The sequence below is a fragment of the Rhinolophus hipposideros genome (genome assembly GCF_964194185.1).
Source record: "Rhinolophus hipposideros genome assembly, chromosome: 6".
Classification (NCBI taxonomy): Eukaryota; Metazoa; Chordata; class Mammalia; order Chiroptera; family Rhinolophidae; genus Rhinolophus; species Rhinolophus hipposideros.
The window spans coordinates 77050528-77072914 of NC_138052.1; the positions used below are offsets into that span (position 1 = coordinate 77050528).

At 36.3% G+C, this 22387-nt stretch overlaps 1 protein-coding gene and 1 pseudogene across 2 annotated transcripts in view; one reads left to right on the top strand and one right to left on the bottom strand.

Moving 5' to 3' along the window:
- The first annotated feature begins 16571 nt into the window (after positions 1–16571).
- The window catches only part of LOC308498570 (developmental pluripotency-associated protein 2-like), a 133202-nt pseudogene continuing 127386 nt past the window's right edge, over positions 16572–22387 (top strand). The window contains exon 1 of the transcript XR_013995430.1: positions 16572–16785. The product of XR_013995430.1 is annotated as a developmental pluripotency-associated protein 2-like (transcript). The remainder of the gene's footprint in view (positions 16786–22387) is intronic.
- Positions 17595–18002, bottom strand: LOC308499226 (protein CEBPZOS-like). Its single transcript, XM_081052231.1, has one exon. The coding sequence runs from the start codon at positions 17987–17989 to the stop codon at positions 17750–17752; it is 240 nt and encodes a 79-aa protein (XP_080908357.1). The 5' UTR covers positions 17990–18002; the 3' UTR covers positions 17595–17749.

Below are 22387 nucleotides of genomic sequence, written 5' to 3' on the forward strand. Positions count from 1 at the left end.
ACTTTGTAACTCATTAGATATCTTTGTATTTTATTCTTAATATAATGGATACCAGGCAATACCTTTATTTAATTTATTGTGTAAAATATATCAAGGTTTTCATGCCCTACAACATTCACATCCATTAAATTGATCACTTCTACCCCAATTCTTCCTAAGAGAAGAATATCTGCTGTCAGTCAAGATTTGTTTCCATATCTATTATGATTGATAGGTCAAAAACTATAGGTTAGCAATTTCCCATTTCTTATTACTGTCTTTTAAATAGTGAGTCTCATTTGCAGATGCCTACGGAGACTAGCAGATGACATGTCTGTGTATATATGATGGAGCTTTCAATAATTTCCAGGACACTCAATGCCATCATAAAGCAGAGAAGGTAGAAAAATGAATGTCTCTGATGCTGTGCTATGAATGTGTAAAAATTGGACAAAATGTTCTTTTAAGAGAGAGGAATAGCTAGCTCATTAGTGGCCTCAATTAGGTCAGCACATTAATCTCACGCAATGTCAGTTCCACAGCAGAAGCCAAATGAAAGAACCTTCAGAGACTTTCACAGAAATCCAGGAGTCCAGAGGTCTTGTGTTATGATCAGATGTTTTCTGGTCCATTAAACAATTACTTCGACTTCAGGGGGAAAAGTAATAGCAGGAAGGCAATCAACATGGCCTAATTGGGTACTCATCGTGACAGATGAAATGCTCCCCCAGACACAAAGCACAAAGACATGGTTGACTCGATCAGTAACAAAGGGAGAGAAAACTGGAGGGTAAATGCTGTACACATAGGTAGGATCTGAGAATAAAATTCCAAGAGACTGGATTGGTGTTAAAGAAATTAAAGGAAAACTTAGAACATTTGGAAAACTATACAAATCTTCTTGGCTCTAGGGGAATATATTTTATCCTCTAAAAAGGATCAAGATATTATACAATGAAGGGATAATTCTGGTTGATGTTAAACACAATATGAAAACTAAAACACTGATATTTTATTCTTTTTTATTTTTTTTCTTTTTTATTTATTTATTTATTTATTAGTTTCAGGTGTACAAGACAAGGTAATACTTAGACGTTCATCATTTATATACCTCACACTGTGAACCCCCCTCCCCCCATCCACTATCCCTCCGACCTCACACTGAACCATCACATTATATATATAAAATTATAGTTGGCATTCATTAATGTTTAGCTTCTGGTGTACAATGCCATGATCAGGTATCCACAGTATCCCTGAGGTGGTCTCCCAATGATATTTTATTCTTTATACTTTTCTGTACTTTTTACATAAGCACGTAAAAACACTGCTTATGTAAAATATTAGTTTTATGTTGTGTAATGTGTGTAAACATAGAAAAGGCTTTCCTCTCAGGGGTTTTGGGACACAATTCTCCATAGGTCTCGAGTTTCTGTATAGTTTCTGATCTCTGCACTGACTGCCCTTTGTTCTAGACTATCTTTCAAGAATGTTTGTATAGTGAACAGCCTTGGATGAGAGAGATGGTTTTTTCCCTGGAACCAAGAGGTTTGATTACAGCCTTGGAAAATAGAGATATATCTCTCTTTGGAGCAAAGGGCATGCTTAACACCCATTTTAAACAATTTGGGTTCCTTAGACTCTGGGTTCTGCTGACATAATGCAACCTATTGTGAGTGTAGGTGCCATTTGTTTTGCAATGTGGGAATTAGGCTCAAGAAATCAATGCAAACAATGCAGATAATTTGGCTTCCATTATTGCTATGAGTAATAAATTGTTTTTTGCCTCTGACCCAGGAGTCTCATGTCTTCTATCAATATCCATAAATTTTTAACTCTCAGGCCATTCACAGTTTTTCATGAAGTTTATTCTTTAAAGTGTATCTTAACACCTTCTTTAAATGAGTCAACAAAATGCACCTCCCCACAGTGCATAGCTTTGTACTCGTTGGCTTAAGCATATGGCTTCTTCTCCTTCTCCTTCTCCTTCTCCTTCTCCTTCTCCTTCTCCTTCTCCTTCTCCTTCTCCTTCTCCTTCTCCTTCTCCTTCTCCTTCTCCTTCTTTTTATTGCAGTCTACTCTTATTTATTTGTATGATTTGCACTGAACTATGTCTTTTGTCCCTTGTTAGTGGTAGACATGTCATTTATACAAGTTACAATTTATCAGAAAAACATGAGCTTGGAATAGCACAATTTCATTGTATTTCAACTTGTCTTACCTATCAGACTCTAATAGGTTTATAGTTACTTTCAAATCTAAGGTTGAGATCATGTGTACCACTTTTGCAAATGGTTTGTATATCAGCTCTTTCATTAGAAATTTATTCAATCACTTCAAATTTCCAATGGAAAGGGTTGTCCTTTTGCTTGCTCATATGTCTTTAAACAGATTTGGGGAACAGCTTTAAGAATTACCATTATGCAACTGAAAAGTTAAAGACGAAAAGGTAGCATCACTTGACAAAATCAAATAAAGACTAATTTTACCAGTAGTCACAATTGGCTGCAAAGAGAATGGAAGAAAAATACTCCAGTTTTGAGGCAGGATAAAATGTCTACTTAGTATTTAGCTACGAATGAATCCATAATTGATGTTTCATATTAGCCTGTATAGATTGTTTCAGCACATAACCATAAATTTCAGGTGTTTAACAAATGAACAGGAAAAATCTTGTTGTCTATTGGTCCAATATTGGTTGGTGGGTAGAATCAGGCTCCAGGGAATCATTTAGGGACCAAGGATTTATCATGTGACTGCCCCACCTTCTAAGGCTTCTAGTGAAATCTTCTACGTAAGACTGTTTGCCCAGAGAAGACAGTTAGAAGAGAGGTCAGATATGCTTTCCATCATAGCGGCAGGGTGGGTTCCTTGGGAAGCAAGCACACTCTGAGATGAAGATTTGTGTTCAGGAAGATTTGGGGGGGCATTCTTTTAGGGGCAAAACCTGAGAAAGAATGCAAGAAGCATGATCGGGCAAAGAGAGAACTTGAGCTGTGAGGTAGTCAAAACAAAGGCCTCAACTAACTCACAGTCAGCCCTGGAGCTAGGATGGCCCTTGGAATTGTCCAAAATTTAGGTAAGAGGCCAGGACTTTACATCCATACATTGATAAGTCATTGAATATAAATGTAACCCAAGAAGTAAAAAAACCCTTCTGTGTGTGTGGGGGGAGTGAAGGCTGCGGGGGTGGGGGGTCAGGTGGTGGGCATACATCTCTCTTCAGGAAAGAGCGATCACTGAGAGTGGATATTTATTTAGATGTAAGCTGTCAACACTGACAGTGGCTGGAGGAATGAATACTGTACTTCAATTCTGCAAAGGGAGATCTGGGAGTTATTTTGAAACTGCTATGTAAATATCCTGTTCCTTAAACACTCACTTATTACCTCTCATTCATTTGTCTTAACCTCTTGGAGTCTAGGTTTCACATACTCTCACCTTGCATGCTTCCCTCCCTCCATGTTGCTTTCTTTCTAACGTCATCTGTGACTTTCTTCTTGCCAATTCTAAGGGATTTGTTGTTAACTTTATTTGTGTAAATCCCCAACAACTCTTGGCACTTTGACTTTCCAATCCTTGAAATTTCATCCAGTCGTTTATGTAATATGCACATTTTGTCCTTGATTATATTATTTTCAGTTTCTTTGAGCATCTCTTCACTGTGGGTATTTCCAAACACTTCACGGTGGGATCTTCTTTCAACAGTTTCCCCTTCTCTGAACGTTTTAGCTTCAGTTTTGCAAGGTTCAAATCTCCATGTGGATCAGTAGAGCAGAAGTATAACATAACGAAAAACAATATTGTTGCTAAAAAGAGAGTCTTTGGGGAGAGGAGTCCTGATTTTGAATCCTAGTTCTTCAAACTACTGGCTTTGTAGCCTTGGTATTTTATTTAAATTCTCAAGGCCTTAGTTCTTTGGGTTCTTCATTGTACCCCTGTTCTATACCATGTTAACTATGATTGGAAAACAGCCCTTTCAATCATGCGTATATAATCACATACTGTACACTTTCTACTGAAAATGAGAAGAGATGGGATATCAGAGAAATAAAGAAAAAAAGTGAATGTCCTTGAAAATCTTTCAGCCTTCCCTTGATTTCTAAAACTCCCTACTTCTCTATTTTAGCCTCACTAGTCAAACTTAATTCCTCTCACTTTATAACACAAAGCAGTTTAACTTCTTTATGCTTTTAAAAATGGAATATTTTGTAATGATGCATGTTACCTTTATAATCAAAAATTAAAAGTAAGAAAAAGCTCTCCAGTCCTAACCTCTCAACTGTCCTTAAGTTCTACATTTCCAAGACTCTATAAGATGTTTCCACCATGCTGATTGGAATTCACAAATATGACTATTCTCTCAAATGAACTTTCTTTCCCACCTACTCTGTTAAGCTTCCTTTCATCTTTAATTTATTTCCTCTATTATAATAGGTCCCGGGCTCAGTGCTAGGCCAATCAGTGAAATCTTGTATTTTCTTTCTTTTAATGTGTTCCCATGATAAGTAATAAAAGAAGCATTATGATATTAAAAAAAAAAATCTCCTTCCATCACCATATATTTGACCCCCTTTACCCTTTTCTACTTCCCCCTGCTCCCTTTCCCCTCTGGTAACCACTAAACTCTGACAACAAAGATTTTGATTCAGCAGATCTGGGATGGCATTCATGGTGTGTGTTTTTTAAATGTATATAGCAAGAGCACATCAGCTCTCAGATTTCTATTGGGAGGTTTCTCTAATCTGAATGAGATAAACAAGACTGACTCTATGCCTGAAATTTTTCTCTGCAATGACTACATGTGAGAGTATTCTCTCCTCCTCAAAGTAAGTTTGAACAGGCAACAGTGAAAATATTCTGGCACTTGTTGCTTTTTAAATCAGGGAAAAAAAAAAAAAAACCTCTAAAGTTTTCTTAACAAAGAAATATTTCAGGACACCAAGAGCATCCTATAAGACCAAACGTACAACTTAAAGGACACCCCTAAATGCTGGTGATGAAAAAAAATCGGATGGTTTTTGTTTAGGTCGTATTGGTTCTCAACTTTAAGGAGACTTCAGAATGGAGGCTGTTAAAACACAGATTGCTAAACCTTACCCCCAAAGTTTCTGATTCACTACGTCTGGGGTTTGGCCCAAGAATTTGCCTTTTTAACAAGTTTTCGGGTGATGGGCTACTGCTGGTCTAGCAACCACCCTGTAAGAAACACTACCATAGACAAAACCCGAGGATAGTTTCCTGTTGGAGGATGCTGACGAATGTCTGTCTCACCTGTTGGGAAGATATTCATCCACAGAGGTCTACTGAAAAGTTTTCAGAGAAAAGCTATTTGTGATTCATCACTATTTTGTAAAATGTTCAGTATTTCCTTCCTGGAGAAAGAACTGAAACAATAGAAGAACATAGATATTTTTCCAAAAAAGTCTAAAAAAGTAGGACCCTAAAAGAAACTGCTCTTATCAGCCATGTTTATTATGCAGTGCAGATGACTCACAGAGTCAATCATTTTCCAAACTGTATTGGTCTCCCCATGCTCTGTTGGACACATCAGGCTATATAATACACCTGCTGTCTGTTTTGGGGTCACAAGAGCTCACCACCCTTTTGATGCCACTGCCGAAAGAGAAAAACTGTTGACTTGCGGGTCTGTAAGCAAGCTCAGAAAAACATACATGCCCCTTAGTAATCACACGCTCAAGAGGTTTTCTATTGTAAAACCTTCTTGTCACTGAGGCTCCTTTTCCTGAAGTCTGAAGGTCTGCTGAAAGCTTAATTAACACTTATGTAATAATTAAGCAAATAAGTAATCTAGTAAAGTGGTTGGCTCTTAGAGTGAGTGCTTCAGTGTAAATAAGCAACAATACATCTTCTTGGGTTGAATTATGTTCCACTGTAAGATGTTGTACTTTTCACCCTTTGTACCTGTGAGTGTACTTGTTAGGAAGTGGGGTCTTTGTAGACAAGTTAAGATGAGGTCATTGGGGTGGGCTCTAATACAATATGACTGGTATCCTTATTAAAAGGGAAATTTGGACACAGACAGATACAAACACACAAAAGAAGAATGCCAAGTGAAGAGAGAGGCAGAGATTGGGGTATTGTGTCTATGAGTCAAGGAATGTGAAAGACAAGCAGCAGACCACCAGAAGGTAGGAGAGAAGCCTGGAACAATTTCTCCCTCATAGCCTTCAGAAGAAACCAACTTTGCTGCTGACACCTTGATCTTGGACTTCTAGTATCAAGAACTGTGAGATAATAACTTTCAGTTGTTTAAGCTACTTAGTGGCATCTTGTTATGACAGCCCTAGGAACTAATATATCACCTGTTTGTGAAACCAAAATATATTGTAACCAATGCTCTTGTCATATTTCTATTTTATTAAAGGTTTTCTAATTTTCTCCCCCTGTTAGTTTTATTTGGTATTAACTGTCAGAGAAAACAGAATGTCTGACATTTTTATCTGATGGAAGTCTTCCTTTTTAAAAAAAAAAAAAATATTTTAACCTCTCCTGACTTTTCTCTCTCTTTTCTTAATTAACCTAATGAAGATAAAATTTATTTCCCTTAAAGAGTACCTCTTGTGAGGACTACAAAGGAAAAACTGTCAGTGGTTTGAAATAACTGGTTGACCATTTGAAAAAATAAATTTTATGCCTGCCTGACACCCCACCCCCAAAAGCCTTTTGAACTGAGGAGAAAAATCTGTAAAGTTTGAATCTGCATGAATATGGTGACAAGTGAGTTTCATCTCAGGCAAAGCCATGGATAAGCACTGTTATCTAAGGTCATACATTCATATAGAAGAAAAACAAGTACAGAAATAAAAATACACACAGAATACATTTTCCTTCACTTAAGGCACAAGGCAAATCACATTAACAGGTATTTATTGAAGTATATTCTGTTTTCCCTGACAACACCAAATAAAGCTAACAGGGAGAAAATTAGAAAAAGTGTAATAAAGTGGAAATATGACAATAGTATGGATTATTACAATATTTTGTTTTCACAAATAGATGAAATTGTTTTATAGTAAAGTCTATGTGATGGGTCAGTATCCAGAGTCTTGGGCATTGAGATAAGTAAATATATTTGTCACAACCACATTTTTTTTATTCAGTAGGTCCTAGAAAATTTTCACTAAATCTGGCAATTCCTTTGGAACTTTTTGTGAACCACTGGTATAATAATTATTCTCCAAAGAATAATTTTACTTATGTTCCTCATTAACTCCTATAGGTAAAGATGATACATTTCCTGATCTATGAATGAGGTGAAAGGCATACAGTGGTTTGCTGCCTCAAACACCAGTGACTGGTAACAATGGGAGAGAGTTGGCTTTCTGTCTTATAAGATCTACACATCCTTCTCAAACGTCAGTGTGACTCTGAGGTTCTGATCAAGCTGTCATGTCTAAAATTAACTCCAGCAACCTGGCTGGCATATGGCAAGTTTTCTCAAGATCATCTCTTGACTGAAAAAAAAAATTTTTTTTTTGCTGATTCCTCTTTGCTTAGACATCCAAGGTCTGACAATTAAGTTTGTGAACTTGTTGCAACGATGTTGCTAACATTTTTTGATATCAGAGGGATTGTTCATTATGAATTTGTACCAACTGGACAGTTAACCAAGTTTACTATTTGGAAGTGCTGGAAAGGCTGCATGAAAAAGTTAGACGACCTGAGCTTTTCGCCAACAATTCATGGCTCTTTCATCACGACAGTGCACCAGCTCACACGGCACTGTCTGTGAAGGAGTTTTTAGCCAGTAAACAAATAGCTGTATTGGAACACTCTCCCTCCTCACTCGATCTGCCCCCCAATGACTTCTTTCTTTACCTGAAGATAAAGGAAATATTGAAAAGAAGACATTTTGATGACATTCAAGACAGCAAGTGTAATACGATAACAGCTCTCATGGCCATTCCAGAAAAAGAGTTTCAAAATTGCTTTGAAGAATGGACTAGGCACTGGTGTCGGTGCATAGTTTCCCAAGGGGAGTATTTTGAAGGTGACTGTAGTGATATGCAGTAATGAGGTATGTAGCACTTTTTCTAAGATGAGTTCGCGAGCTTAATTGTCTGAACTTGTAATTATAAAAATCAGAAAATAAAGTGATGCAGAGAGGAAAACATCTGTCATTTCTGATTTTGAATTTTGTTAAGTGCTTGGGTACTTTTGGCTACAAGGATGGATCCATAAACTGAGCTTTAAAAACTCTGACCTGGAACACGTTGCTTCTAGGCTTTTCTCTAATCTTCTAGTGCAGTCCTCTCTTTCTCTAACCTACTGACCTGTTGGTTAAAATGAGCTGCCCTGACCTCTGGTTCTGAGATTTTTTTCAGAACAAAGTTTCTAGATTCCTCCCAGTTTCTTGGTTATCCTTCATCAATATTTGTATAATGCTATGGGCATTTGTATAAGAGATTTCTCATTGTGATGTAAACAAAATGTTATCCCTTTTCCTGATCACTGGGGTGATTTGTTCTTGTGGATTTGAGAGAAACTGGATGTGGTAGATGCCCTAGAAGATCTTCTGTTCTTTTTAAAAGAGAAAGAGAAAATAAAAAACCCAAGTAAAACAACCTGCTTACTACTATCTTCCATTCTGCTTACAAAGCTGATGATTGCATCTTCATGAGCCAAGGAGAATTGCTTAGGTTTCCTCTCATCTGAACTTTCGGGCACAAAGGTCACATACTGTCTGGAAATTGGATCATCTTATTGTTTAAATGTAAAGCATATGCTAGGAATCAATCATTGTGCCACATTAATGATCTGTTTTCCAGTTCTCTGTCCACCATGAAATAAAAATGACGTGAATTTTGTTTCCTAAAAGAAATAGCACAATCATAAGTGAATCTCTCAGAAAAGCAAATAAAATCACAAGCCCTTATTAAAGCTGCTCAGTCACTATTTTGTTTTGTGCATTTTTATGTTGTTTGGAGAACGCTCCTGAGGATCTTCCTGGGCTTGCTTTACCTCTCACAGAAAAGCTATCCATTAGGAATCAATGGATTTTTTTATTTTTATTGGAAGTTGGGCACAAAGAGCAACAATTTGATTTAAAATGACATTGCCTAGCATACATCAAAAAATGGCTCATTTTAAAGCTCTGGACTTTGCTAAGGATTATTCCAAAGAATTTGCTGGTTATGACTCCTGATTTTTTCAGCTTTAGAAAACATACTACATCTGCTGTCACAATAAAGTCAATGTCTATAAGTCCCCTTAAATAAATCCTTGATTTGGTTCGTTAAATTGACAGTACTTGGAACCGGCTGAACAAAAGGTCTCGCTTAGCTACTTCCAGTCATGTTCTCACATGTTCACCAGCATTATTTCTTCACATTATTTATGTGAAAGTAAAAAACAGTGATCACTTCTTTCAGGGTGGTTGTGTGAGAGAAGTTGAGCTAAATAAGATAGATCGATAGATGATAGGTAGATGATAGATAGATAGACCAAAGCCTCTAGGAAATAGCTATTATTATTATTAATAATTATTATTATTATTGTTAATTATTATTATTATTGTTTTTTTTAATGGTGTGGGACTGTTTTTTTTCTCCTCCCAGCTTTATTTGGTATAATTTACACATAGTAAAATTTGCCCACTTTAAGAGTACAGTTTCATGAATTTCAGTAATTATATGCCATCATGTAAGTTTGTCAGGGCTGCCATAACAAAGTACCACAGACTGGGTGGCTTAAACAATTGAGATGTGTTGTCTCAGTTTTGGAGGCTAGAAGTACAAAGTCAAGGCGTCGACAAGTTTGATTCCTTCTGAGGGCTGTGAAGGAAGGATCTGTTCCTTTCTCTTGGTTTGTAGATAGCCATTATCTTGTCCTTGTGTCATCACATTATTTTCCCTCTGTGCCTATGTCCAAATTTCCTCTTCTTATAAGGAGACCAGTCCTATTGGATTAAGCCCCACCTTCATTTTAGCCTAGTTACCTGTTTGAAGACCCAATGTCCAAATATGATCACATTCTGAAATACTGAGGGTTAGGACTTCAACACGTACATTTTTTAGGGGGACACAATTCAGCTTATAACATACACAGTTATGTAAAAATCACCACCACCATCATTTAAAACCATTCCATCACTCTAGAAAGTTTTCCTGGGATCTTCTGCACAAGATTCTTCCCTGAATTTTGGCCCAGGCAATCACTGGTCTACTTTCTGCCACTATAGTTTTGCCTTTTTAGAATTTTGTACAAGTACAATTATATATTATGTAGTCGATTTTGTTTGACTTTGACAGCATTCAAGTTGTTACATGTGATTAAGAGTTCATCCCTTTTTATTGCTAAGGTGTATTCTATATTACAATTATACCATAATTTATTTATCATTCACCAATAGGCATTTGAATTACTTCAAGGTTTTGCCTATTGTGATGAAGTCTGTTGTGAACTTTCACATATAAGTCTTTGCATAGACTATGATTTAATTTCTCCTGGACATATATCCAGAAGTGGTTTTGCTAGGTCATATGAGTGTATGTTTAACTCTATAAGATACTAACATACTATTTTCACAAGTTGCTGTGCCATTTTACATTTACCATCTGCAGTGTACAACAGAGTCAGTAGCGGGCAGCCCGGTGGCTCAGGCGGTTGGATCTCTGTGCTCCTAACTCCGAAGGCTGCCGGTTCGAATCCCACATGGGCCAGTGGGCTCTCAACCACAAGGTTGCCGATTCAACTCAGTTATTGATCATCTACAGAGTTGCAAAATAGCTCCCACAGAATCAGTCAGATAAAGCAGAAGGGTGAGCTATACACAATGCATAGTTTTCTACTGAAGAATCCATTTTCCCTACACCGTGGCTGTAACTATACCTACATATCGGAGTTAAAAAAACCCATCAACCTTCCTGTGACTGTGTCCTCTACACTCAGTATTTCCATTTTCCCCAATCATGGATGTAAATTTCAATGTAAATCTCCACTATACTATGAGGTGTATTCTCCACTCCTTCAGTCCACATAGTTTTTTATATTTACAACATAATACATGTTGTTGTTTTGATTTCACTTTCTATCTTTTTGCTGACTCCACTCCACCCCAGAGCATGTAGCAAGTAGCTTAGCATTAGGGTTTCTAAGCAGCTTATTTGTTTATTAGCTATATGTCCCAGTGAAGGAGAGAGTGGTCATTTAGAACACAACTTCCAAGGCAATAAGATAATACGGTGGCCAGAAATAAATCTGGACAATCTTTAATGACACAATCACAATACTGGTATTTAAAAAATTTAAATATAAAAAATGAAAGTCACAAATATAAAGATTTAAGAGTTTCCTCATAGGCTGGGTGCTAAATCAATGTAATTATTTAACTCCTAAATCACTACTCTTCAGATTTCATTCGGCTTGTCTGTTTTGAAGTAAAAGTGTTTAATTGAACAGTGTTCAAACACATTTCAGAAATGTGAGCTGATCATAATGTAGGAGGATGGTTATTAAGGACATTATGTCCCTGGAGGAGAAAGCCTAGCCCCTGTCAGTTTCAGCTCACTTGGAAGCATCAGTTATGAAGTGTTCTCAGGTTATTTGCCACAGTACAGGGAATGACTCTGCCAGAATGGACTTGCCTTTCTTTGCTTCCATCTCCATGACCTCTGGAGAAGAGAAACAGAACAGAAATGTGTTGTGTTTCTAAAGAATGAGAGAAATAAAACCAACCCTGCTAATGAAGCAAACAAAATGAGGATATGGAATCATTCCTCTCCCAAAGAGATGATGCTCTTTAAAGTTTGACTTTGCTAAAGAAACAAGTGTGAGTGCTTCCTTTCCATTTTCAAGCTGCAAAATCCTTACATATGAGTACACAAAGGAATTTAAACTTAAAAGGAAAATGCTAGAAAGGAACTGAGCATTTATTTCAGCTTAGACAAGGCAGTTTAGGCAACCTAAACACAACTCTCGGTAAAGGGGATTCTGAACAGATACCCCAATTATGATATTATTTTCTCAGACCTAGGTTATTATTGTGAACGTTGTTTCCTTCTAAATTAATCAGTTTTGTTCTTCCAACTGCACTTTTAATTTAAATAGAATCCCTGTTGTACTTTGTCTTTCACTAAACCCAAGAGGCCACAGAAATGGAAAAAGAAGCAGAAATCAGTCCTCTCTCCATGAGTCACCTTCTCCAGAAATTTCCCTAAAGTGTCAGTGTACACTGTTGGATACCAAAGTAAGCTAATCTCTAAAAGTATGTGGTATTCCCCCCCCCCCCATCATTACTGTAAATTTCTCCAACTGCTTGGAAAGCAGCCACCAAATACATTTTTAACATTGATACATTTGATGCTCTAAACTTCTTTTCTCTGGCAAATATTTTACAGAGGCATCTATGTATGCCACAGTTCACTCCGATTATTCTGCAGGATGGCAGAGACTCTGAAGACAGGATGAGCACAAAGTCTGACTGCTCATTTGCCTCCTGAACTGCAAACAGCTGTTACCTTGACTTTAGCACAGAATGAATTAATGTGTATTACCCAGAGTGGCTCCTTACATTTTTCCAGAGACAAATACTTTTGCATCTGTCATTCAATTCAGATGACATTTTTAACATACATCATCATCACCAAGATAAAATAAGTGAAATAGAAAGATGATATATTTTTTCTCAATATAAAATCCCATCATTTTATTTCTTTCACTTGCTTGAATAACTATTTTAGTTCTATTCTTTACGTATCTTAATCTTTGCACTGTGAACCTAAAAAGGGGATACTTTTGTTTTTGAAGCAATGAATGTGTACACCAATAAATATTAACGACTTCAAGAAAATTAGCACTTTTGTGCCTTAGTTAGCTGAAGTGTTTCTCAATTAGTCTATGATGATGACAGTTGGCTTTGCCAGGAGGGAAAAGAAATCCATTATGATATGCCATCATTCTTGGGAAGTTTAGACAGAAGTCAAACTGAACAAATGCTTTTAGTTATTTTCGATTTAATGAAAAGAAATTCTTATATTTAACTTTTGTCAGATTACTTTTAGCTCCACAAGCAAGTGGGGAATTTATTTGAATTATTCTTTCTATTCCTTTAATATAGCAAGCAAGATTTTCCTATATAGATCACTTATTAGAAATTACCTAATCTTCTACTGTACCATCCACATTCTTCCAAGGAAAATCCTCTCTAAAATAGAAGTATTTCTTCTAATACTATTGCAAGATTAATACATTTCAGGCACACACACACACACACACACACACACACACACACACACACCTTTCAATTATATATCTACATTTTACAAAGTTAAAATTATTCCCTATCTTAGAAGCACTGTATATATTTTATCGGAAAGCTGGCAGTATCAAGAATTTGTCTCTGAAAACAGGATCATGTTTGTTTTGTTTTGCTATTTAGTAAATTTGGGAAATGGGATACTTTGATTAATCAAATATGGTTTGTAGAAATTGACTATGATATATATCAAATTTGTTGGTGTGTCATGAATCTTTATTTGTAATAATTTTGGATTAATCTTTCTTTCTTAATCTCACCACAATAATCTCTTTATGCCTAAAATAATTCATCTATGTGGAGCTCCCTACTTCTTCCCTTTTGATATTCTGTTGCAATCCCTCTTCCTGTCAAATAAATTCAAATCCATGACACTGCTTTTAGGACGACCCACTTCACTGCCCTTACCTGTGTCTGAGACTGAGATACCCTCACGGGTCTTGTGCCAGGGGTTGTATAATTCCATGTGCAAAGATGTAGCAATGAGAATAACTTGATTCAAACAGGCCTTCCCCCCCTCCCCCCCAAAATGGAGTCAGTAAGATGTGATCTGTGTAAACTCCAGGGACATTCAGGATGCTCCTACACAACTCAGAGGAGGCAGCAGGGAGAGATGAGGCTGTCATGTCATCTTGGGTAAGTTATTGAACCTTCATCTGTTGCTGAGAGTTTGCTTCTTTAAATCATGCTCAGGCTGATGCAGAACAAAACTGTACATATTTCCATAAAACCTAATGAACTCTGTTATGCAAAATATAAGCTCCAAATATGGGGCTATTATGCATAGTTATTATTTGCCCCAAATTGCCAGTATCCATAATGACAATGGATGAACATAATATTCACGAATTATCCTTTAAGCTGCTGAAAGCTTTCATTTCATTTGTGGGTAATATTATTTAGTGTTAGTTTTGAGCAAAAAGTGAACGATGAAAGTGTTTTCACCCCTTAGATAAGGTATTCTGTTATTACTTCAGAGCTTCAGTTGTTTTATAATATTAACAACTGAACATGGATGTGGCAGGTTTGCACAATTTCAAATTAAACACAGGAAAAGAGGACACTTTAGAAAATTACTCTGCAGATGGAATAGGAAGAAGTAATACAATGGCAGGGTCAATGTTGGAAATGAGGAAGCTGCTGCTAAAAATCATTATGAAATGTCTCTGCTCTGAAGAAGAAAAGTTCATCAAAGCAGAAAACGACTTTGGGAAGCAATGCTTTCATTTAAATGCAGTGAGGATACAACATTTGCTAAGAAGGAAACATGGATCTTTAAATAATTTTTTTGTTACGAAGTTGAAATTTTGAAGTTATGTACAATAAAATAAAGCATTCCATGTGTGTTGTATTAGATTTCGTAAAGTTTTGTATGTCTATATATTAATCGCAAATCAGAAAACTAAGCTTCTAAAAAAAGAAAGGGTGATGTTTAAAGAGGTTAAGTACAGCAAGGATAAAAGCCAACTTCCATTTAAGTGGAGTTCCCACTACTTTAAACTGCCTGTAGAATCTTTCATGTTTCCCAATACAAAAGAAGCAGTGAAAAAGGGGGAAAAGACTTGAATAAACATTTTTCCAATGAAGATATACAGATGCCCAATTACATGAAAAGATGCTTAACATCCATAATCATCAGGGAAATGCAAATTAAAACTACAGTATCACCTCAGACCCATCAAGGTGGCTACATCGAAAAACAGAATAACAAGTGTTGGTGAGGACATAGAGTAATTGGAACTCGTGTGTATTGCTGGTGGGAATGTAAAATGATGTTGCTGCTGTGGAAAACAGTTTGGCATTTCCTCAAAAGAATTGGAAATAGAATTTCCATGTGATCCAGAAATTCCACTTCTGGATATAAACACAAAAGAATTGAGAATAGGGTCTTGAAGAAATATATGTGCACCTATATATATATAGCAGTATTCTTCACAATAGCTAGAAAGTGGAAGCACCCAAGTATATGGTGATGTTTAAATGGGTAATAAAAATGTGATCATATTTACATCTATCAATATCTATCTATCTATCTATCTATCTATCTATCTATCTATCTATCTATCTATCATCTATCTATAGTGGAATATTATTTAGCCATAAAAAAGCAAGGGAACTCTGATATATGCCACAACATGGATAAAACTTGAGGACATTATGATAAGCGAAGTAAGCCAGTCACAAAAAGACAAATGCGATGTAATTCTACTTATATTAGGTATTCGGAGTAGTCAAAATCATAGAGACAGAAAGTATAGTGGTGGTTACCAGGAGCTGGGCGCAGGGGAGAAATGGGAAATTAATGTTAATAGGAATGGGAATAGAGTTTTAGATGAAAGAGTTTTGGAAATGGATGGTGGTGATGGTTGCAGAGCATTATAAATGTATTTAATATCACTGAACTACACACTTAAAAATGGTTAAAGTAGTAAATTTTATGTTATATATACTTTATCACAGTAAAAAAAAGAAAAGAAGCAATGAAAGATGGCCCAAAACCCCAGTCAAATAAATTTAATGAGGCTCCCTACAATATTGTGAGTTACTCATTCTCTTTCTACCATGCGTGTCCCCCTTTGATTTGTTATTTCAGCAGATGTCTCACTAGCTGCAAAATAAACAGCATCATTAAACCCATTTATAGATAAGAAACTGAATATGTTAGTTAAGTTTTAAAGCATATTAGCCCATCACAAAATCTCAGTGGCTTATAACCAAAAGAATTTTTTTTTTTTTTTTTACTCTGATGTCTGTGTAGGTCCAATGGAATTTGGCTAATTCATCTGGGCTTGGTTCCAGACTGCTTACTCCATGTGTCTCCATACTATCCTCAAACCCAGGACATCTTTTAATGGCAGATGGCAGAAGTACATGAGAATAAGACAAAAAAAATGCCATGTCTCTGAAGGTCTCAGTTTGAAACTGTCCCAGTGTCACTTTCACCCACTTTCTATTGATCAAATCAACACACACTGCCAAGCTCAAAGTATTAGTCATTATTACATCATTGATTCTCCACTTCAGACCTTCCTTTTTATACTCTCCTTTATGATGCTAGACCTAGGATGTTAAAAACCGTATTTCTATTTTATCAAGTTTCTCAGCTGTAGTCTATGCGTTAGAATTATTAGAAGGGTTCTGAAGATTACAGAATGAAAAAGAGACACTCTTTTTCCTGTTTTGCTTTTTGTTCCTGTCACTATTCCCCAGGAAAATTTCTTCACCCTGACAACTGAAGTTGGCTTCAGTTTCTAGTTTCTAAAAATTTCCTCCACATATGACCAGGAACAGTCTCATTAATGTTCCCTGAAAATACCATCACCAGCTGGGAGTCAGCCTTCCTCAGAGGACTGAACCCCCCAGGGTGTCCCCTCTCTCATCTCCTAGAGAACCACCAGCTGCTCAGCAACACCTTAAGTCAGGTCTGGGCATCCCCTTCAACACCTTCTAGTCCAGACTCTGCAGCAACCCTGCTCCCTGTGTTCCAGTGATCCCAGTATCTTCTCAACAGGGCTGGGATGGGTGAGGTGAGTCATGTAAGTGCAGGGTTGGACCTTGCCTTCTTTTAAAATTTGGTACTGGGAGAAGTTGCGGGGTGGGAAAGAAGGTGAAGGGGATTAAGAAGTACAAACTGCCAGTTATAAAATGAGTCACAGATGTAATGGAGAGCATAAGGAATGTAGTCAATAACATCCTAATAACAATGTACTTGGTTTATTGTGGTGGTCACTTTGTAAGGTATATCACTATATTGCACACCTGAAACTAACACAATATTGTATGCCAACTATAGTTAAAGAGTAAATTTTAAAAATTTGATATTTTCTTTATTGTGGAGTTTTGCATTAATATTATTAATATTTATCTTGATTACTGAGTTTTTTGGCCCCACCTGTTTCAGGTACTGAAAACAAATTCAACTGATACATATCAGGTTATTATATTTAACTTTCTTTTTTTTTTTTTTTTTTTTTTTTTTTTTTTTTTAACTGAAATGCTTAACAATATTTTATTACAATTAAATGTTTAAAATTTTTGACATTTAATATTTTTGACAAAATATAAACAATAACTATATATTTATTGATAGTAGTCTCTCAGACTTATACCTACAAAATTTTTATCAGCTCTTTCAAATACTGCTAACATAAGTCCTCTTAATTAGATTGATTTACCTGGTACATATTTAAATTAACATGTTATCTTCCAGATTTTGTCTTCCATTGAGTAATGTAAGATCACAGTTAGCATATGCTCAAATATGAGGCAACGTTTTCCTCAGAATCATCGCTCAGAAAGAAATGTTACTTGATGTCAAATCCTGCTGAACCTTCCTTCATTTTCTTCAATTACTCCAAAGAACAAAACCTCTGGTTTCATTAGAATGTACATTTTACCATAAATATTCCAAAACCATCCATGTCAACTTTGGAATTTTAATCTTGCCTGATACTATGACATAGGGTAAATCTTGATCAGTGGCCAAATTCCTCACTTGCTGTTCATCCATTTTTCTTGATCTTGCATTCTGATTCCATACATTCCAGAATATTCAACGGATTTGTAATAAGCTTCCAAGATAAAGGGAAATTTCTTGCTCATTGTTTGCCTGAAATCTTGGCTTGTGTTCATTTTATTAAACAAACCATATGCTCCAAATATGCCCACAAATTCAGCAACTAAAACTCCTTTAAAGATCTTCTTTGCCAGTGGTTCCATACTACGGGCCATCCTGAGCCGTGCACGTGGGTTAACTTTCTGATATACAAACATTTGCTATTGCATTGAATAAACTAAAAAAGATTTCATTAAAAATGAATCATATTTGTATTCCTGAAACTGATTCATCTTCATCATGGTACATTCTAGTTGCAAAATACTGCTGAGGGCTATCACCTCATATTTCATTTAGATTTGCTGCCACTGCATTTATAAATATGATTCACCTATAGATTTCTGTGTTTATGCTAAAATTTCAGATTTGAGTGTCTGTGATAGTCTAGCTTTATAAAACATCAGGAGATCTCTTTTTCTTTCTACTACTTAAATGTCTCAATTGTATGGATATAACTTATTCCTTGAAAGCTTAGGAAAATTTATCTTTGAAACAATTTGGGGCTTTAGCATTTTTTTTTGGTAGGGGAAGGTTAGTCAACTGATTTTCTTTGCTCTTTTTTTAAAATTAAATTTAGTGGGGCAACATTAATTAATAATATTATACGAGTTTCAAGTGTACAATTCTATAACACATCATCTGTATATTGTGTTGTGTGTTCACCACCCAAAGTCTAGTCTCCTTCTGTCACCATATGTTTGACCCCTTTATCATCTCTCCACTGCCTTTCACTTATGGTAACCACTAAACTATTGTCCGTGTCTGAGTTTTTGTTTCCTTGTCTATGAGTTTTGTTTCTTTGTTCATTTGTTACTTTCTGTTTTATATTCCACATATGAGTGAAATCATATGGTTCTTGTCCTTTTTCATCTGACATTTCACTTAACATGATACTCTCAAGATCCATCCATGTTGCCACAAATGGCAGTATTCCATCGTTTTTAATGGCTGTTTAGTATTTTATTGTATGTATGTACCACACTTTCTTCATCCAATCATCTATCAAAGACACTTTAGTTGTTTCCATGTCTTGGCTATCATGAATATTGCTGCAAGAAACATAAGGGTACATATATCTTTACGAATAAATGTTTTCAAATTTTTTGGGTAGACACCCAGAAGAGAGATTGCTGGGTCATATGGTAACTTTACTCTTAATTTGTAAGTTCTATTACTACTGATTCTTAGAAATATTTTTTTATTATCCAAATAGTGAAATTCATTTATATTGTAATTTGCATGGTACTTTTATTATTTGTTTTAATATTCCCTGTATATGTGGTTATTTCCCATTAATTATTTTTGATTTTGTATGCTTGTACTTTCACTATTTTGACTTCATAAAGCTAGCTAGTGATCATTGTATTTCGCTACTTTATTCTTTTTGTTTCCAGAAACAAAATGTTAGTTTTATGGGTCTATTCTAGTTCTTTTACAATTTTAGTGTTATCTTTATGCAGCCTTTATAATTTGTTTTCACTTTACATAGGTTTTTTTTTTGTTTTCTTCTTAAATTTTTGCGATTAATAGTTAATTCATATTTTTTCATTTCTCAATTAAAGGTTCTAGACTACTGGTTATAATTAGTTTTTAATATATATCCTAGAAATTCTGCACTCTTTTCCTTCTTGACCCCAATGTTCAGGATTGTTTTATAAATTCTAGTTTGCTTCAAGTGATTCTTAAAATATTTTAATCATTTTATTACACTGGTGTCTGCGAATACAATTTGTCATAGCTTTACCTTTTGAATTCAGTTACTTTTCTTCTTTTGATCCAGCATACAATCATTTTTTTCCCCCTAAATCTTCCATGGATCCTTCAAAAGACAGTATATTCTTTGTATTCAGTACAGATTAGCCAGAATAATCATATTATTCAGGTTTTCTAAAATCTCCATAAATCTTTCCTACTTGATCTTGTAGAGGCTAATAAGGGAGAGTCTACTACCGTTTTTGAACATTCTTTTTCTTTTATCCACTGATATCTCTGACTGGTACATTGTCATGGTGGATTGCTTTTTTTAAAAATCATTTTCAATGACTCTTTTTAAATTTTATTTTACTTATTTAACATTTCTTTTCTCGAGTTCAAACTTTACCTGACATTCCCGTGGTGCTTTGGTCTTTGTTTTCCTGAGCATTTATCTAGCATACTTTTGCAGTCTTTAACTTCCATCCTTCTGAGGTTGAAATTAGGCAGCATGTAGTTAAGTTAATCTTATGACTCACTCCTTTTAAAAATGCTGACATTTGCTTTCTTCTTCTTTGTTTCTTTGTGTCTACAATCTCACCCCCATCTCATTCTGTTATTTAATTATCTATTATTTCCCCCCACACACAGATTTTGTGTCTCTTATGTTCATGGGAAACTTCCCCCTTATTGCATAGGGTACAGCTTTTTGTGTTTTTTTGTTTTGTGTGTGTGTGTTTTGTAGAGTGGATTCTGAATCTTATTTTTGTGTTACATTCCTATCACTTCTTCCTCAGAATTCAGCCAGGGCTGTATGTAATCATAATTGATAGGTTTGGTTCCTGCTATATTTCCCCCCGTAAGTTTGTTTAAAGTTATTTATCAGAATTTGTTGTTTCTGTTCTGGAATCTAGCTAATCCTCATGGAGTTGCTCACAGATTTTGAAGGGACTCTCGGATTTGGGTGAGGCATTAATTCGTGACAAAAACCATAAGCACTTAGTGTTAATTCTGCCTTTACCTCACACTTCACCAGCCTGCTTCTGGCAGTCATATTCACCTTTGCTCCCAGGTGCATGAGAGAAAACCTAGACCTAACATGTTCTACGAGGTCTGACTATTAAGTTTGTGAACTTCTTGCAATGATGTTGCTGATATTTTTTGATATCAGAGGGATTATTCATTATGAATTTGTACCAACTGGACAAACAGCTAACCAAGTTTACTATTTGGAAGTGCTGAAAATGCTGTGTGAAAAAATTAGATGACCTGAGCTTTTTGCCAACAATTCATGGCTCTTGCATCACGACAATGCACCAGCTCACATGACACTGTCTGTGAGGGAGTTTTTAGCCAGAAAACAAATAACTGTATTGGAACATGCTCCCTATTCACCTGATTGGCCCCCAATGACTTCTTTCTTCACTCAAAGATAAAAGAAATATCGAAAGGAAGACATTTTGATGACATTCAGGACCTCAAGGGTAATATGATGAGAGCTCTGATGGCCTTTCCAGAAAAAGCATTCCAAAATTGCTTTGAAGGGTGGACTGGGCACTGGCATCGGTGCATAGCTTCCCAAGGGGAGTACTTTGAAGGTGACTGTAGTGATATTCAGCAATGAGGTATGTAGCACTTTTTCTAGGATGAGTTTGCGAACTTAATTGTCTGAACTCGTATATCCACAGCATTAGCAATTGGAAGGTCACTATCTCTCCTGTGCTTTTCTTCCTAGGTTAGTTGTTCTTTTAGGTGGCTATTTCTCTTTCCATCCTGATCGATCACAGTGACTGTTGGATCATTCATTGTTGGAGACTGTTCTCCCTGTGTCATTATTCTCTCTCTCATACCTCTTAGAAGCAGGTACAAATAAGATGGTGAGCCCTGGAAGGTTTTCCTGTCCTTGGTGAAACACTTCTAACTCATCACGCCATAGAGGCTTTCCCCCAAGGCTGTCCACTCATTCCTTTCGGTGCACTTACTTCATCTAGGGACTCTCATGAGATTTGTGTTTTTTTCATTAATTACTTCCTTTTCTCCTTATTGGCAGACAGACATTTTTTTGCCATTTGCCTTTCTTCTTCCTGTTACCTAGAACTCAGATGTGAGGTCTGGAGGAATAACAACTATGTCGAGACCAACCAAAAGAATTGCAGAGATGTTGGTCATAGTATCCATGAAGTGCTGAATGAAAGCCTGCATATGGGATGCCCTACTATGGGACCCTACCAGATCCCTGAGCTCCATGAGCTTTTGGGAACCACCCGGTCCCTCCACATATACTCTTCCATCAGCAGAGGTATAGTGGAGTCCAGAGTTGGTGGAAAGGGACTCACAACCTGCAGGCTGGTTCACTTTTCATTCACAAACACTAATCTCAAGTGGGTCCTTAGTGCCACCTAGGAATCAGACTACATTTTCTTCTCCTGTGAATGATTATTTCAAACCTTCTCCTCTCTTCTCATTCCTTCAGCACCTCTACCCCCTCTCCCGTGATGAACTAATTTCCTTTCTTCCCAAGGAAATGGAAACAAGCAGACTTGCATGAACTCCCACCGTTACCTTTCCCACCTTCCTGCCTCTGTATAGAGGTCCTGCCTTCTCTCCTGTTATAGTAGATTGATTTAAATGATAATTCAACCCATCTTGTTCAGAGCTGAGCTTCTTAAAGTCTCCTACCTCTACCAATCATTTCTGAGGCTCCTTGCAGGCACCTGAGCTTTCTGAGTTTCTCAGATAGTCATCAGACTCTTTCCTGGGTTCCACCACATTCTGTTAGTAGAATAACACCGGTATGACTGCCAGCAATACAATGCCTAAGA